The sequence below is a fragment of the Rhineura floridana genome, chromosome 4 (genome assembly GCF_030035675.1).
Source record: "Rhineura floridana isolate rRhiFlo1 chromosome 4, rRhiFlo1.hap2, whole genome shotgun sequence".
NCBI lineage: Eukaryota > Metazoa > Chordata > Lepidosauria > Squamata > Rhineuridae > Rhineura > Rhineura floridana.
In genome coordinates this window covers 158,689,036-158,705,951 of record NC_084483.1, presented here as the reverse complement: position 1 = coordinate 158,705,951, position 16,916 = coordinate 158,689,036, and the positions used below count along the sequence as shown (strand labels likewise).

The 16,916-nt window shown below is 44.0% G+C and overlaps 1 protein-coding gene across 5 annotated transcripts in view; it reads left to right on the top strand.

The window, feature by feature from the left end:
* The first annotated feature begins 210 nt into the window (after positions 1–210).
* The window catches only part of LOC133383714 (uncharacterized), a 77,843-nt gene continuing 61,137 nt past the window's right edge, over positions 211–16,916 (top strand). For 2 of the 5 annotated variants that reach the window (XM_061624929.1, XM_061624925.1), the window contains exons 1-3: positions 211–923; positions 9,930–10,008; positions 12,278–12,729. In XM_061624929.1, the coding sequence (XP_061480913.1) occupies positions 750–923; positions 9,930–10,008; positions 12,278–12,729 (705 nt within the window). In that variant the 5' untranslated portion in view covers positions 211–749. The other 3 variants (XM_061624926.1, XM_061624924.1, XM_061624928.1) reach the window with 2 other exon arrangements.

Sequence of the window (16,916 nt, the reverse complement as noted above, 5' to 3'; positions counted from 1 at the left end):
AGAGGAAGAAAATAATTTCGTATTAGGAGATGCAACTACCGGGGCGTATGGCATCCTGCGACTCTCGAGCCACAAGCCGGGAGGGAGGGTGCGTGCGTGTGAAAGGTGACTTTACCCTACTCCCTTTTGGTTTCCCTTTAAATGGAAGCTCCGCCCTCTGAAATTGACACAGTCCGCCTTGGCCGGCCAATCGGCGCCTTGGATGCGTGTTCTGTTTGTTGCAAGTTTCACATAGCAAGAAGACAGGGAGAGGGAGCGTGAACGAGAAAGGAGCCGGGGCAGAGCGTGCGCTGGAGGGCAAGGAGGAAGGGCGAGCGGAGAGTGTGTGGCGGAGCGATGCCGCCGAGAAGCTGCAGGCTATGGACACGCGAGGGAGAGTGCTGATGGCATGCTAGACCACGATCATGAGCGGAGCCCCGGGCCTCTGCTGGGAGAGGTTTCTCATCTCTTCCTAAGTTCTTATTGCATCGGGTGTCTCTTGCCCCTTGCAGAACAGAAGCCCTGCTTGCTGCTGCTCACCTTGCCTACATCTGCAGCCTGCAAAGCAAATTAAGGCATTTGCTGTCTAAAAACAACTAGGTGTTTTAAGAAGAAGAAAGAAAATAAAAAGAGTGTGTGCGTGGTATATAACAACAACATCAAACCTAACCAGGCTGCGGTAGGAAGAAAAGGGTCGCAAGATCAAATTTCTCTGTAGATCTGCTGTCTGCAGAGTTCAGCTACAAGTTGGGTGTACCTGGAGTTGTTGAATGCAAGCTAGGCTGAGCTCCTCCAAGCGTGGCGACGACGACGACAGCAGCAGCTCTAGATGTGCGTGGGTACTTAACGCTTTCCTGTCTCTCTGGATTTGTACCATGCTCAAGATCCTTACGAAGAAGCTTAGGAATCAGAGTTTGAATGAGATACAGCCCTTCCAGTTAAAGGTAATTCCAAAGCACGACTCTCTTTTTTCGAGCTGGACTGATTGCAGTAACTCGAAACCCGTTCATATTAGTATGGTTGGACTTGTTGGCTCCCATTTGCATCCTGCTCCTTGCAAGAGTTAAGAATAAGAGCTGTATATACACTTGAATAAGGCCTGTTCCTTTTCGAATGCCAGGTTGCCTTTGTCCACAGAGAAGCTCATGGGATGAAGGCCTTGCGCTCTTTGGACAGCCTGAACCTCAAAAGTGCTTCATGAATGCAAAGGTTATCCAAGTGCATATTTTATGGATTATGGATTGTTTTTGAAGGGAGACATTTTTGATGTTGAGAATGGCTCCTTCAAAGAGATGGCTATGCCTGTCTTTTTAAAAAAATAAATATTATATGATATTTAGAAGCTGGTAAAGTTCCTGTGCTAGGCAGCTCTTCAGACTTTACTAGTCTATTCTGTAACATTAAGGCTGTAGACATTTTCACATTGCTCGAGAATAAGAATTTCTTCCCCGCTCCATTCCTTTTCAACACAATGGGAATGACTTGTTCTGACTAAATATATTTAGGATTACATTGCATGGCTACAGTCTTATGCTCATTTAGGAGTAAGCCTGTGAAATCTACAAGACTAACTTCTGAGCGTACATGTACCTGTACATGTACAGGCTGTACCTGTATTTACTGCTTACTGCTCTCTTTGCTGGCGGTGGAAGATACAACGTTCTTAACAAGTAAACCTTTCTTTAGCGTCTGGCCTGTGCCTGTCTGGATATTGTCAGTTGTGCCCTTAAAGACCAGGAATTCAATCTTTTCTTCTCTGACTAATCTCCCCCTCTGCCAGTAATGAAATATGAAAAATGATTTTGGGCCCAATGAACTCTGCATGCTCTAGATCAGCCTCAGCCGCACAATTGCGCTGATGGGAGATTTAGTCCAAAGCACTTGGAGGGTACCAGAGTGTCCAAACCTGCCCTAGACAAAACTCTTCTTGATTCCATGGTTGAACCTGGTAATGCTTTTTGAAGTCAGAGTGTTTCCTTGTATCTCCCTGACAGCAGAGTCTGAGGTTGGGGTGGGGTTGGGGGATGGGGGGCAGTGTGACTGCCATGGATATCCTGTTTGGGTCCTTTTGTCATATCTTGCACACATGGTTCTAGAATGGGTTTGCATCTAGCATCTATAAAGCTTTTATGCTGTGCTTTGGTTTTAAGCAGCCACCTTCAAAAGAACTAGCATGAGTTCTTCTAAAGCTGCTACAAAATGTAAATGTACTGCCTTCAAGTCGATCCCGACTTATGGTAAGTAGTATTCAGAGTGGGTTTACCATTGCCTCCCTCTGAGGCTGAGAGGCAGTGACTGGCCCAAGGTCACCCAGTGAGCTTCATACACCATACTGGCTCTCACTACCTCTCCTAAAAGGAACACAGCTGGAGAGGAGAAGGCTGAGAAACTTGCACAAGCTGGAGATCAGAGAAGTTTAGTTTTTGTTACTTTAGCATCTTGATCTCTTTCCCTTCTCCCCCCCCCCAATAGGATTTGGAATGGGGAATACATATAGCAGGCCTCTGGCTCTTAGTATTCTGGTTATAGTACTGGGCTTGCAGTACTGGAAATAACTTTTAAAAATAGCTAAAGGTTTGTAACTTGCTATTTTTTTGAACTGAAAGCTTAAGTAGATGGAAATAATGATGCTGCCCATTTGGTAAGGGAACATTACCAAATATGCATTTGTGTGAGCAAAATGGCTTCTTATGTCCAAACTAGTCTTTGCCTATCCAGCTGTGAGCTTGTTTGTGTATTCTTAGGCTTGCAGTTTTGTTCTGCAAGCACCAACTTGAGCATCACACCAAGAAGCAGAGCCCAGGAGCCAGGCCAGGGAGATTCTGGCTTAGTTCTCAGCAGCCCCAAAGTAATTGGTTTGCAACTGGCAAAATGGCCAGAGGAGTAGAACGATCTGAGCTCCTTCACACTCGGCCATAAAAATATTGAACTTTGACAACACGAGAGTTTAAAGTAATGGTAGAATGCTTGAATATATGTGTTTGTAGAGGGGTTTGTGTGTAACTTGACTGTTTTGCATGAGGATAGACTGTTACTATTACACTTTTCTGGCTGTCCAACCTCAATCTGGTCTTGGATAAATCTAAAATATATTCTGCAAAAAAGCAATAGATATGAAGAGCATGTGTTGACTAACTGTCTATAAACCATCAGCCAGAGAGAGATATGCCTCTAACAATCCCATATAATCTGAAACGGGGGGGGGGAGGTTCCCCAGCAACTTTGAATGCATGCTTTCATTCTTGCAGCTGATTGTTAGATTCATGTGAAAAGTTATGTTTTTCTATCAACCATGAGGATGCAAGCGTTGTTCAGAATTTCTCTGAAAAGTCCATGTTTATAGTCTTGGCTATAACCTCATCCTGGAGCAATGAGCTCCACATTCAAGTTTTCTCTCATTCTTCTTCTGAAGTCATACTTGTCTTCTAGTTAGTTCTCTTTCCTAACAGACAGCTTTCTAAATGGAGAACTGGTATGATTGTGTCATTACCAAAAGCGCAAACTGTGAGCTTGGAAATCTGTGGTCCAAACCTCCATTCACCCATAAATTTGCTTGCTGGCCGTAGGTAAGCCATCCCCTCTCAGCCAGAGTGGTTTTAAGGGTTATCTAGGTCAGCTTTCCCCAACCTGATACCATGCAGATGGCTTAGACTGCAGCTCCTATTGGCCCAGGGGAGTTTTAGTCCAAAACAACTAGGTTTTTATTTTTGTTCTAGTGTACTATAAACACTAAAGCCCTCCTCCAGAGGAAAATGTGAATCTGTGAGGGGGGATGACTGCTGTGGTCTCTATGGAGGCTCCCCACATGCTTTAGAACCCTAATTTTCCAGGGGAGCTTCCATGGATACAGAAGGATTTCTGTTGCAGACCATCATGTTCACAAGTTAGAAGGTGCCGAAAATGGTGGTAGAAGGGGTGAAACTAGTGTGCTCATCCACGTTGCCTCTGCTCACATGTTCATATTGTCATCTTTGCAATCCCCAACGAGGGTTTAAGTTTTATTAAATATAGAACTCCTGTTAATCTTATACCTCAATTCCTATGAGGTCATTCTGTTTCCATGTTATCCTCATGCTATATTTCTACCAGTCTTAAATAGTATAATTGGATATCTACGCTGTCTTATGGTGTGGATGTATGATTTGACCCAGGGCTTTGGTTTATCATAGTGTAAAGGAAGTCTTCCTAAGCAGTGGTGCAAATTCTAAAACAAGAGTAATGAGAGTTACCTGTTGATTACTTGCACTTAGGGCAGTGGAAGCATTTGTTTTTCCTAGGATAGGGATCATACATGCAACCACTGCTAGAACCTTCCCATGTAAATGAGGAAATGGGCTGTATAAATCCACTTGAACTAAAGGGGGAGCTTCTTGCATGTGGAGCTCCACCCATTAGGTTGCAAGTGGCCCCCTATGTGGGTAGCAGACTGGCTGTGTGATACACATAGTCCTCTATTATAAATGGGGAGTGACAGTCTGGCAACCGTTCTTTAGCCTTATGGATGTTTAACAGTATTTCTCTATGTTATGGATTTAGACAAGCAACAGCTGATTAGCAATTTTAAGAATGAACAAACAAGGAGGAAACTGAATGCCAACCCACAATTGACAATGTGACAAGAGTGTCAGTTATTTGTCGCTAGTCGAATAGTCCTCTTCAGCAGAAAGGAACTTACCATCATTTTCTGGTTGTCTTGGCCTGTACCTGTTTTTGTTTTGCCCACTATTGTTGTTATATCCCGCCCTTCCCCACAAAGGAGCCCAGGATGGCAAGCACATCAACAAACAAGTTTAACAACAAGAAATAGAAAAAAGTAGCTAAAAAGATTCTAAAAACACAATTAAAGTTAAATAAAGTTAAATAAACAGTCCCCTTCAGCCATCTAATGCATGGGTAAACAGGAATGTTTTCAAATTCCCCCTGAAAAAAGTCAATAGTGATGGAGAGAGAGCACCTCACTGGGGAAGGCATTCCACAAACCAGGTGCCACACTGAAAAGGCCCTGTCACGGGTCAACACCAACCATGCAGACCCAGATGGCAGCACCACTAGCAAAGCCTTGCCTGCCAATTGTAGGGTCTGAGATAGCTGAGAAGACGATGCTTCTTTAGATACTTGGATTTTATATGCTAGCACTAACACGTTGAATTGGGCCCAGTACCTCACTAGCAGCTGGTACAACACTTTCAGGACTGGTGACGCATGGTCTCATTTACTTTTAGTTCCTTCATTTGGTCTCTCTTCACCACCTTCTCCAACTTTCTGTGCTGCAGTGGCCATAACAGTAGGCATTATGCAAGTATGGTAGAACTTTGGAAAGGGTATTTTCCACCTGTATTTTGCTGACTCAGATAAAGCTCTCTGTGACTGCAGCTGAGAATTATGGTCTATGATCTATGACAGGGATAGACAACATGGTACCCTCTAGATGTTGTTGGGCTACAACTCCCACGCTCCTGATTGTTGACCACATTGGCTGGTACTGATGGGAGTCAGAGTCCCAACAATGTCTAGAGGACACCGTGTTTGTTACCCCAATCTATGGTCACGCCATATTTTTGAATAGGAATGACGAGAATACTGGGTCCCAGGCATGTGCTAATTGGACATGGACTTGAAAGTCCTGCCTTCCAAGCTCAACATCCTAGCTTGGAGATTCTCTTGCTATAAACAGTGACCTTGCTAATCATTCACAGCAGTTTGGCTCCCTCTCTCTCTCCAATTCCCAATATGCTGAACAATCCTTCCTGTGCAGTTTTGTTACTTCTGCTGAATTGGTTCATTTGCGGAGTTGAACAGGATGCCTGGGAGTATTGTTCGTAGGGGCAGAATCCTTGGATTGTGGTTGTGTAGTTGTTGCTTGATCTTTCCACTGGGCTCCAGATAGCTTTCTCATTCAGCTGATGAAAGTCTTGCTCAAGAGGATTTATTTCCATCCTTCGTCTCCCAGAGAGGCTTATTCTCTCAGCATTTTCCTTTTGCTGTTTATGCACATTCTAGCTTTTTTTTCCATTTAGAAAATTTGTTCCCATAAGAGGAAGACTTTCTCCTGCTTTACTTTGTTGGATGAACTTCTCGACTAATTTTAGTATTGCACTGCCCGTAAACAGTACTGAAGGCAAGGCCCAATTTGCATACATTAACTGTTGCACTATCAGCATTATATAGCAGTGACAGTAACTTTCATGTATTCTATCTGTTATGCTATTTTAATTGTCTCTTGTGCTTTGAGCACATTGTCCTTGTGGAAAAAGTTGTATACAAGAGAACTTAACTATGACTAGACGAAGCATTTAATGTTGTCCTGGTTTCCAGTAAATGGGAGCATATGCAAAATAGGGAGTAGGATCCAGTCTACTGTTCCCTCCCCCACACAATGGCCAAGTGCAGAGTGAATGGGCATGGTTACATGCCTTCCTCTATACACAGTGTGTATGTTTAATATATATTTTTATATCTGTGTGCAGGCCTTGCATCAAAATCGGGCAGCATTCTAGAGTATTTGTACTATGGCACTGGAATATTCCATACCTTCTTTAAAATTCTGCCTATCCTCTCTCCCCCTGACCTCTTTATTACACAGTTATCCCCCCCTGTTCCCCAACAGTCTGCTGCCCCCCCTCCAAGGTCAGAAAAATTATTTTGGAAGCACCAGCATCAAGGCCACCATCTAGAGGCTTGTTCTGAATTCTGCAAGACCCAGCCGCAGATTTTTATATAGCTTTTTTCTTCGCCACATTGCAGGCAAGAAAGGTCTGGAGCAGCTGCTGTCTTCTTGCAAAGTATGGAACGTGGACATCTGCCTTATGCCAAATCGGGCTATTGATCCATCTAGCTCTATATCACTTGGGGTAGGCAGTAAACCAGGGGTGGCTAGTCTTTTTCAGCCTGAGGGCTGTACTGAAGGTTAGCCAAGCTGCCGAGGGCTGCACGTCACCTACATGCACACTTGCCATACAGCACACCCAGACCATGGGACTTGCCTTTCAAAGGCACCTCTTCTCCCTTTGGCATGGCAGCATTATTAGGAGCTCTTCTAATTCAGGAACAGGAAGGAATGTTCCTCCTTATTAACTGACTGGCAAGAAGACCTCCCAGCAATGATGCTTTGCCAGAGGGAAAAGAGGAAAAGCAGGCTCCTGACTTGCAAATCATGGTTTGTGGTGTTGGGTCTGCCTTGGAGCTGTTTACTGTTGTGGGACTGTAAGAAATGCTGCTCTGACTAAATGGATAAATACCCCTTTTTACCTGGAGAAGAAAGCCAGCCAGATCTTGCTGCAGGCTTTGTTAGTGGAAAACTAATCTGGAATTCCAACATTCTTCTTTGCTCCAAAAATAGAGCCAAGGTTATTGCCCCAAATAATGGTCTTAGAGTCGGCTTTATTGAATGGAGTCCTGATCGTTAGAATACCATGATGTTGGCATCTTAATCGAGGCCTTCCTAGGACCTGCTGATGTGTGGCTGAGAGTCAAAGTGATGTAGAAATGATCATGTTCCCTTGTGCCAGAAGCCTAATGACCCTTTAGATCATAGACATTAGACAATAATTCATGCCATCTTTTTTCTTGATCAGTGGTGAGGATTTGGGCTACAGTTCTGGCAACTAGTGTGTTTACAGCCTTACACGCTTCTGGATAGCAGCCTCATGCTATTTCTTTCTTTCCTCTTTCTATACAATAGGGTGCCTGTGTGCACCTGTTAAGCATATCAGTTGGCTTTGAATTGCCATTGCAATTGAATTGCCATTGCAATTGTATGCACCCTTTTGACTTTGCTCCAAAATATTTCAAAGGGTTGGATACATCTCTGTGGGAGTGGGTGGGTCTGAGTTCTTAAAAGAATATCTGCGCCCATTCTTGTGTTTGGGAAGCTGCTGTTCTCTGTGCCCTGACATGATCATTCAGCTTTACTAAAAGCCTATCTACACAACAGTGTGCCCATTTTAACTGCTCTGTGGCTTTCTAGAGAATCCTTGGGAAAGTGAAGAGAATTCTTAGATATTCCTAGGTCACACAGTTCCCAGGGTTCTCCAGGGAGATGGCATGGCTGTGATTTATTTTAAAGAAAAGTTATACCTTGTCCCTCTAATTCTCTCCTCCTCTTCCCAGTTGCTTGCATGACACAATAAAAACAACAAAACAATAAGATGGATAAAAACAACTTGCAAAACTGAAGTAGATGCGGCTGAAATAAAGCTTCCATTTAAAATGCTTGGGTGGGTATTCTTCATCTGGCATCAGTATGATGGCACCAGTATGATGATGACATAGGTGCTAGGTTTCTAAGAAAAGCATCCCATAATTGGTGTGCCACCACTGAGAAGGCCCAATATCTGGTGACCACCTGCTGTAACTGCAGGGAGAGCTCCCTGTCATCTATGCTGATTCTTCACTGGAGAGAGGGCAGTGCTCCTTTCAGCCCCACTCTTGCAAAGCAGGACATGCAAAACAACATAAGCAAGGTTTAGCAACAGGTAGATGGAATGAGGAGAGATCTGCCCCACCCTTACCTGGCCACTGCCTATGACTTCTTGGGTAGGCATATGGTCCTCCATTTGAGAATAATGGAAAACAGCATAATGGCGGCTCAACAATCTGATATGAAATGGCCACGTGAAAATCCAGACAATCAGGAAAACTCTCTCTAGTAACAAGGGAAACTGCACTATGCAAAGTAGGCACCCTTTGGAAATGTTTTGTTGACTTCAGGGCGGCAGCGACTGCATAATTTGCCTATACATTTATTGAGTGTTGTAAACGCCCAGACAATGTTGATGGCTGTTTGGATAGTATCATTACATAGTTGAGTTACTAGGCAGCACTGGACTTAGTTGTACTTGGATGAAGAAGTTTTCTGTTGGTTTATTGTTCTTGTCTAACTTCCTGACTGGTGTGTCCTCTAAGCTAGCCATAGGGCACCTCTGATCCTCCAGATGATGTGGGACTCCATCAGCCCCAATCAGCTTGGCCAATGGTCAGGGATGATGGGATTTGGAGTCCAATATCTAGAGGACCACCGGTTCCCAATCTCTGCTGTAAGTCTTCCATGACAGCAGCTCCATGTTTTACAACTGCTTTTTGAGAATGGATTTGGAATAAGATACCACCAAGACTAATATTGACAGATATAAAAGAGTTTTTTTGAAAAAAGATTCAATACCGATGGTACCTAGCACTGAATGGCAAAATTCGCTAACCTGGTACCCTTCAGATGTTTTGAACTACAACTCCAATCAGCCCCAGCCAGCACAGACTGGGACTAATAGGAATTACAGTTCAAAGCATCTGGAGGGCAGCAGGTTGCTGGAGGCTGGCGTATGGGGTAAGATTTATTTGCTGGTACAAAACAATTGTTGAAGGAGTGCTGATTTTTGCACGTGTTTTGGAACTGCCCCATAATCCAGATTTTTTTGGAATACAGTTCCAGGTTTGATCAGGAAAATAGCAAATGATTAATTAATACTATTGGGTTATCTAAAGTGTCTAATTCGTGATATGATTGGGAAATGGTTATTAATCTTCTAATTGCTGCTGGGATATGTATAGTGACTAACTGGAAAAAGAGTACAGCTCCACTGTCATCTGAATGGCTTAACAAAGCATATCTAAACTAACATATTACAGAAGGCTGTATAAGAATCAACAGTCAAATATATAGAAAGATAAAGTTTGATCTGGAGCGATAAATTTCAGGATAACTTTCAGCTGTTTATTTCTTTTTCTTTATCACAATTGTTTTATCTTAAATCATGTACTCTGAAAATGGTAAATGATAAAAAAACTTGTATTTAAATATGATGTTCCTTGTGCCTCTTTTTTAAAAAAAATCAGAAATGGAATAGGACAAGTTGAAAAGGTGAACAGGTGCGGAAGTGACACAGACTGGAAATAGACTGATCTGTCCAGGCCAGTTTCATATTAACTGACTTCTTAACGTGCTTCTCTTGTAGATTTCCTATCCCCCAAGTGATGAGGAAGACAGTGATGACTCTGAGGGAGAGAACCAGGAACTTGCTCAGATTGACAAAGGTAAGCTGTTTCAATAGCTGGGAGCATAGGAACTTAGGAAAATGCCTTAAACCAAGTCAGACCACTGGACCACCCAGATCAGTATTGCCTACACTGACTGGCAGCAGCTCTTCAGAGTTTTGGGTAGGGTTCTCTCCCAGTCTTACCTGGAGATGCTGGAGATTGATCCTGGGACCTTCTACATGCAAGGCAGATACTTTACAACTGAGCTACTGTCCTTCCCCAAAGCATGTGCGTGCAGAACGTGTCTTTTGCTATTGTTCTGTGATGCCTGTTTTCCTGGTGCATATTTGGCCTCTTTTATTGTATTCTGTTATATAACACCCATCATATATTTCTCCTTTCATCATCACCTGCTGCACAAAACTTTTTCCCAAGATTGGGAGCTCTGAGGCTGCAAAATGTAAAAAGCTCACAAAACTGAATGTGGCCAATATACCCCCCACCCCAAGATTCTCCATGCTTATGTCTGTAGCTCATCCTTCATCCAAAAAATTCTCAGAACAGTATATGTGGAAGGTTTATTCTGTTTTATCCTTGCAACAAGGGAGCTAGGTTAGGCTGAAAGATGATGGCTGAACCAGATGAGTGGAGATCTCCTTGGCCCCGAATCCAGCAATCTGATGTGGTTTGGCTTAGCTTGTTTCCTGAATCTAAGCTCTCTCCAGGCTAACTATGAGCTGTAACCAAGGTTTGTCCTGTGGTTTACAGCTCATGGTTTGTCAGTTTGGATGGCAACCATGGCTTAGCTCAGTGCAGTACAGCAGCAAAAGGACCAAAGATGAGTGAATTGGCTGCGATCTCCTCCCTTTAGGTCAGGGCATCCTGTCTTGGATGGGGTTGTACTCTACCCACTGTGACTAATGATCAGATTTGTATCTTAGCAGTGGTCCTTGACTCTGGTGCTCCTGTTAGGTGCACTGGTGACATCAGTGGTGAGGAGTATACCCACCCACCCACCTTTGAATGGTATACAACTTCTTGATGAAACTGGATCTTGCCGCAGTCATTCATGCCCTGATGACTTTCAGATTAGACTGCTGTAACGTGTTCTTTATGGGGCTGCCCTTGAAAAGTGTTGAGAAACGTCAGCTGGTAAGGAATGCTGCCACTAGGCAGTTGATGGGAGCTAGGTGTTGAAAATGTAATACAACTATCCTGTTTGATTTGCACTGGTTACCTTTTTGTTTCTGGGCTCAGGTCTAAACAGCTGGGGACATGTGTACCTTAAGGATTGCCTTCCTTCATACATTCCTCCCTGTGTGCTCCATTCAGCATCTGAAGCCTTGCTCTGCATCCCTTGTTCTTATGAACCATCAGCAGGCAACTACCAGCAGCAGGGCCTTTGCTCTGGTGGCCGTTAGAGAGACATCCAGCAGGCTGCGACACTATGCTCTCACAGTCAGTTGCTTAAATAAAGCATGACTGTTCAAAAAGGCATTTGTATAAATGTTTCTTTGGCCAGTTCCTTTTGTGGTTGTTTGGTACATTGTTTGAAATTTGATGTTATGTCTTTTGTAAGCTGCCTTGAGTTCACCTGGTAAAAAAAGGCAGGAAATAAGTTCTAAAATAAAATGAATAGTTAATTCTCTTGTGTTCAAGTTACCACTTGACGTCTCTCCCTGCTGCCAAAATAAAATTTGATATGTATGTAATTTTCATGAATGCATCCATGCTCATTAAGTTTAATGTGATAAAAAGGAGCTGAAACAATTCTTGATGACCCTACAGGCACCCTGGTTATGGGTAAAGGTAGTGATGTTTAGGGACCATGAAAGTGTGTTTAAAGGAGGGAGGGATAACATCAGGGCACCCCAATATTAAATTAAATTCAGAAGTGATCCCAACTGAAAAGACAAAAGTTTATGAATATTATGGAATGGTAAAAGCTCAAGTGTTCAGGGCTTGGCCTTTTCACTCTCAATCTCAACTCTGTTGCCTCTCTCTCCTCTCAGTAGTGCTCGACTCACCTTCTCCTGACACAGCAAAGCTCTACTCCTGAGGCACAGCAAGCAAGACCTGTGCATTCAGTTGCTGAGCCCTAGAAAACAAGCTGCACCCTCTTTGTTAGCCCTGAATATAACAGCTATTGCTTTTGCCTGATCATCCATGGAGTGTGGGGGCTTGACAATGTGTGGTGTGTGTATGTGTGGTGGTGGTGGACATTCCCCCTCTTCCCTAGGGATCCTGGAAACCGGCATGGTCAGTTTCCTATCATCTGACCAAGATGTCTTCTGTGGTTCACTTTTTTAAAAAACTTCTTTCACAGAGAGAAGACGGAATTGCACCTTAATGCCCCTGGCAACCAATCAGCTGCAGAACCAAGAAAACCAGTGCTGTAAAGCACGAGCCCATTTTCCTCCTGGGCTGGACCACCATAGCTCTGAAGAGGAGCTGGAACACATTAGCTGTGAATTTGCCGCTGAGAAACGGAAGTGGTCGCAGGTCAACAGGCTCTCCTGCTGTGGCGACGGCTACAACACCTCCTCCAGCGACGAGGAAGTGAAGAACTTGTGTGGCATGTCCTTCCAGCCTGTGGTTGACGTGACGGATGGCTTGCACGCCACCCCTAGCCCTGTGCTTTTCAGTGCCTCTCCTCCCAAGAGACTCCAGCCCTTGGTACGGACCCCAACGTCCCGGCCTCTAATCTTCACAAGCGTCGGAGCCAGCTTTGAGCAAGCAATGCCGTGTAAACGGCACCGGCAGGGCTATGGAGACAAGGTTGGTAGGCCCAGCCTTGACCTGGAAAAAATGCAGCAGGTAAGGCTGTGTTCCATTTGTAGTCCCAATATATTTATATCTCGCAGTTTCCACAAATACATTTCTGCTCAAAACATTTCACAAAGAATAAGCAGCCATATTCTTTGTAATATTCTTATGACAAAGAAGTTGTAATATTGCTGTAATATAACACTAACAGTTTGACAGCAAACAACTCTCATTTAAAATACATCAAAAAGTGAGCATAAAAGCCTACCAATAGGTCAATTAGCATACTTAATCCTAACAGGTCAGGAAGCCCCCTTACAGTTCTTTTGGTAGCAGCTCCCTTATGAAGGCCCCTAGGGCTGGAGGGTGGGGCCAGGCAGGTGGAAAGGGCCATCCACCCTGATGGCAAAGAGTATCCCCATACCCTCATTACAGAAAAGTTTGCAAATGTGTGGAAGAATCATTGCTCAACCTTTCTCTGTTGACTTGGAATCAGGCACAGCTGGAGCTGATTTGGCTGGCCTGGGCTCACTTGATCCCAGGCACTCAGTGCCCTTTAACACAGGTATGGGGAACCTATGGCTCTCTAGATGTTACTGGACTACAGATCCATCATCCCTTGTCATTAGGCATGTTGGTTGGGGTTGATGGGACTTGAGGAGTCCAAGAACATCTGAAGGTCCTGGCTTTAGCTACTGGTGGTCTAGTACTTACCGTCTGCACTCTTGCGTTTTATTTTTAAACTTCTTTGTTTCTGTTTAACCTGCATCCTTACGCCTCCTCTTTCTTCCCAATTTTATCCACTCGTCTACCCTGGACCTGATTCCATGTTGTCTCTAGAGATCATCCTAATCCTGACAGAAGGGCTACTTCCAGACAAGTGGCCCCTTGTGCTGCTAATCATTGCATTTCTTCTGTTAGCTACAATCAGGATTCAAATGGATTTTTCACACTCTTGGGGTATTGTACACTTTATGTGCATACATCTTGCTGTGTAGTGTCCACATCAGTGGGTGTGGCACATCTGCTGTGGGAAAGGACCAGTTTACCTGAGCAACCTTTTTTTCTTTCTTTCTTAAAAGTAATTATTAGTGTGAAATACTTAAGCATGACTGCATTAATGTCCAAGAAATGTCAGAAAACATTTGTTTTAGACCAGAAATGTTTAATCGGGAAAAAACCCACATCCCTAAATTTGTCCTGACCACAAAGGCGATGTGTTTTTAAAAATGTGGTTAAAATTAGCTTGTGGCTATTGTGCTATAATATCTTTTAATCTAAGCCCAGTTTCGCTAATATCTTAATATAGTCAGAAAAGCATTTTAGTACTTACTAAGGATGATATTCACGGGCAGTCCTACTCAGAGTAGACCCATGGTTGTTAATGGGCATGACTAACTTAGGTTCATTCATTTTAGTGGGTCTAGAACTTAGCTGAATACAGTCAAAGAGATTGGAAAATAAACAGGTAGACAACATTGTACTGATTGAAAGAATAATAGTGAAGATATACTGAGTGGCAATGGGTCCACCTGTCCAATATGTCCCTGCATATGTTAAAAGATATGTTAAAAGATGTGCAAAGACCTTCTACACCTGTGGAAATTGTGCTGCTGTTCCATTTTTAAAGTGATTCTACATGACAGTTGTGGACTCTGCTGCTCTGACAAGCAGAGCTTTCACAGTGCTCACATGGCATCGTCCTCATCAAAAAGCCATTCCATATTCCCCTCCCTCCTTCAATCCAGATTGAGAGTCAGTGTGGTGTAGTGGTTAAGGTGTTGGACTGTGACCTGGGCGACCAGGGTTCGAATCCTCACACAGCCATGAAGCTCACTGGGTGACTTTGGGCCAGTCACTGCCTCTCAGCCTAAGAGGAAGGCCATGGTAAAACCACCTCTGAATACCACTTACCATGGAAACCCTAAGGTCGCCATAAGTTGGAATCGACTTGAAGGCAGTCCATTTCATTTTTTTTAGTCCAGATTTACTATTTTTCCAATTTTGTTTTTATTTACCAGATTTTCCATGGAGACAATAAATCTCCTTAAATAAGGAAATACAGGATGGCATTTTCATGAGGATGACGTCGTGCGGACGCTGCACAAAACCTGTGTGCATAGGCAGCACTGCCTCCACAATAAATGCCATATGCAAGCATGTTCCATTGTCTAAGAAAACATGGAAGAACCACAGGAGAAAATACAGGAGGACCATGATTGGGTGACAGGGTTGTGTGGTTGCTGTCTAAATAGTGAGTGAACAAAATATGAGAATTCCACACTAAAATGCCAAGTGGAATAGCACCCAAGGTCTACCCTTCCTGATTCAGATTGTGCTACTTATACTCTTTATTTAAAAAAATGCAGTCCTCCTCCGGTAAAGGAGGAACGACAACTTAGAGAAGAGCACGTGCTCTGCATGCACAGGGTTTCAGGCTCAGTTCCCAACATCTCTAGTTTAAAAGGGTTGAGCAGCAGGATCTTGAGGAAGGCTTCGGTCTCTCATAAGAACATAAGAAGAGCCTGGTGGATCAGGCCAATGGGCATTCTAGTCCAGTAGCCTGTTCTCACAATGGCCAACCAGATGCCTATGGGAAGCCTGCAAGCAGGACCTCGCCACAAGAGCACTGTTCTGCGGTTTCCAGCAACTGGTATTTGCAAGCATACCACCCTCAACTATGGAGGCGGAGCCTAGCTAGTAGCCACTGATAGCCTTATCCTCCATGAAGTTAAGCTATCCAAGTTGGTGGCCATGACTGCTTCCTGTGGGAGTGAATTCCATAGTTTAGCTATGCGCTGTATGAAGAAGTACTTTCTTTTATCTGCCCTGATTCTTCCAACATTCAGCTTCACTGGATGTCTCTCTCTCTCTCTCTCTCTCTCTCTCTCTCTCCCTCTCCCCCTCCCCCTCCCTCCCTCCCTCCCTCCCTGAGACCCCATAGAGCTGATTCAGTTGAAACTAGACAATGGACAATGAGTCTGATCTGCTATAGGGCAGCTTCCTATGTTCCCCTGCCAGTAGTTCCATTTTTTTGCCTCCCCCTCTTTCTGGAAACACTTCATGTTCTCAACCTGTTAGTTTCATCAGCTGAGGCCACTGGTGTCCCATTGCCTTGCACACGCTAGGCCTTGCGGGGTATTGTTTTGGTGTAACGAGTTGTAAGGACCAGATGTCCCATCTGCTTATCATGTTAGGCTGCTTGCGCCTTTGCAGAGGAGTGTTTGGTTCAGTGTGCATGTTTCTTTGCATTTGGCTCTCTTCCCACCTTAGTTCCCTTTTCTCTTGTGTGCGTGTGTGTGTTTTTAAATTGGGCTGAAATGGCTTGGCTTCTGTACAGAGGCACTAATACATCTACAGTGTATTGTATGGTCTCTCTTCCACCCCTTGATTGCTATCCTTGGGCAACATCCTAATTACACCCAGGACATGCTGCCAGCCACATGCATTTTAATGAGGGCTTTGTGTTTGTGTCCTAGAAAGCGCAGAGTCACTGCTGGCCTCTGGCTGTAAGGAAGGCTACTTCTTTTTAGTGTAGGCTATGGGGAAGCATTATAGGACATGAGACAGATGGTGTGTGTTTGTGTGTGTGTGTGTGTGTGTGAGAGAGAGAGAGAGAGAGAGAGAGAGAGAGATGGGAAAACTGTTTTGGTTGGCTTGAGATGATGGCTGTCACAAAGGGACAGAAGAAGACTGAGCACCCATAGTTCTCATAGTTTTGTAGAAGATAGAATTTTGACAGCTGCAGTTTGTCCTGCAGGGATAAGAGATGTTTCCACCTGGTGAAATTCTCTCTGCTGATGCAACTCTCTTCAAAGTTCCTTGGCATGTGGTCAGTGGAGAGAAGGAGCAAAATGCCAGAAATTTAGCAGAGGCCCTGGTGAGCACTTCATCCAGCTCTTAAGTGGGTGAGGTAGGCTGCTGCTGATCCTACAGTGTAAATAGATGAAGAGGAGCCAGAACAGTTATACTTAAGGGCCCATAATAGGTAGCTGTAGAATAGTCAAACTAACAAAGAACTGCCCCCACTTCCCCCCAAAAAGCAACCATAGTTTTTTAACAGGCACAGCAACAGGATTATTCTCAAAAACTTTACTTTGCATGATAAGCAAAACACTTCCAGTGAGTGCCAAGGCATTGGGATGGCTGAAAGTCCCAAGTGCTTGGTCAACTTTAATAAATCAGTCCCTCCAATAGTG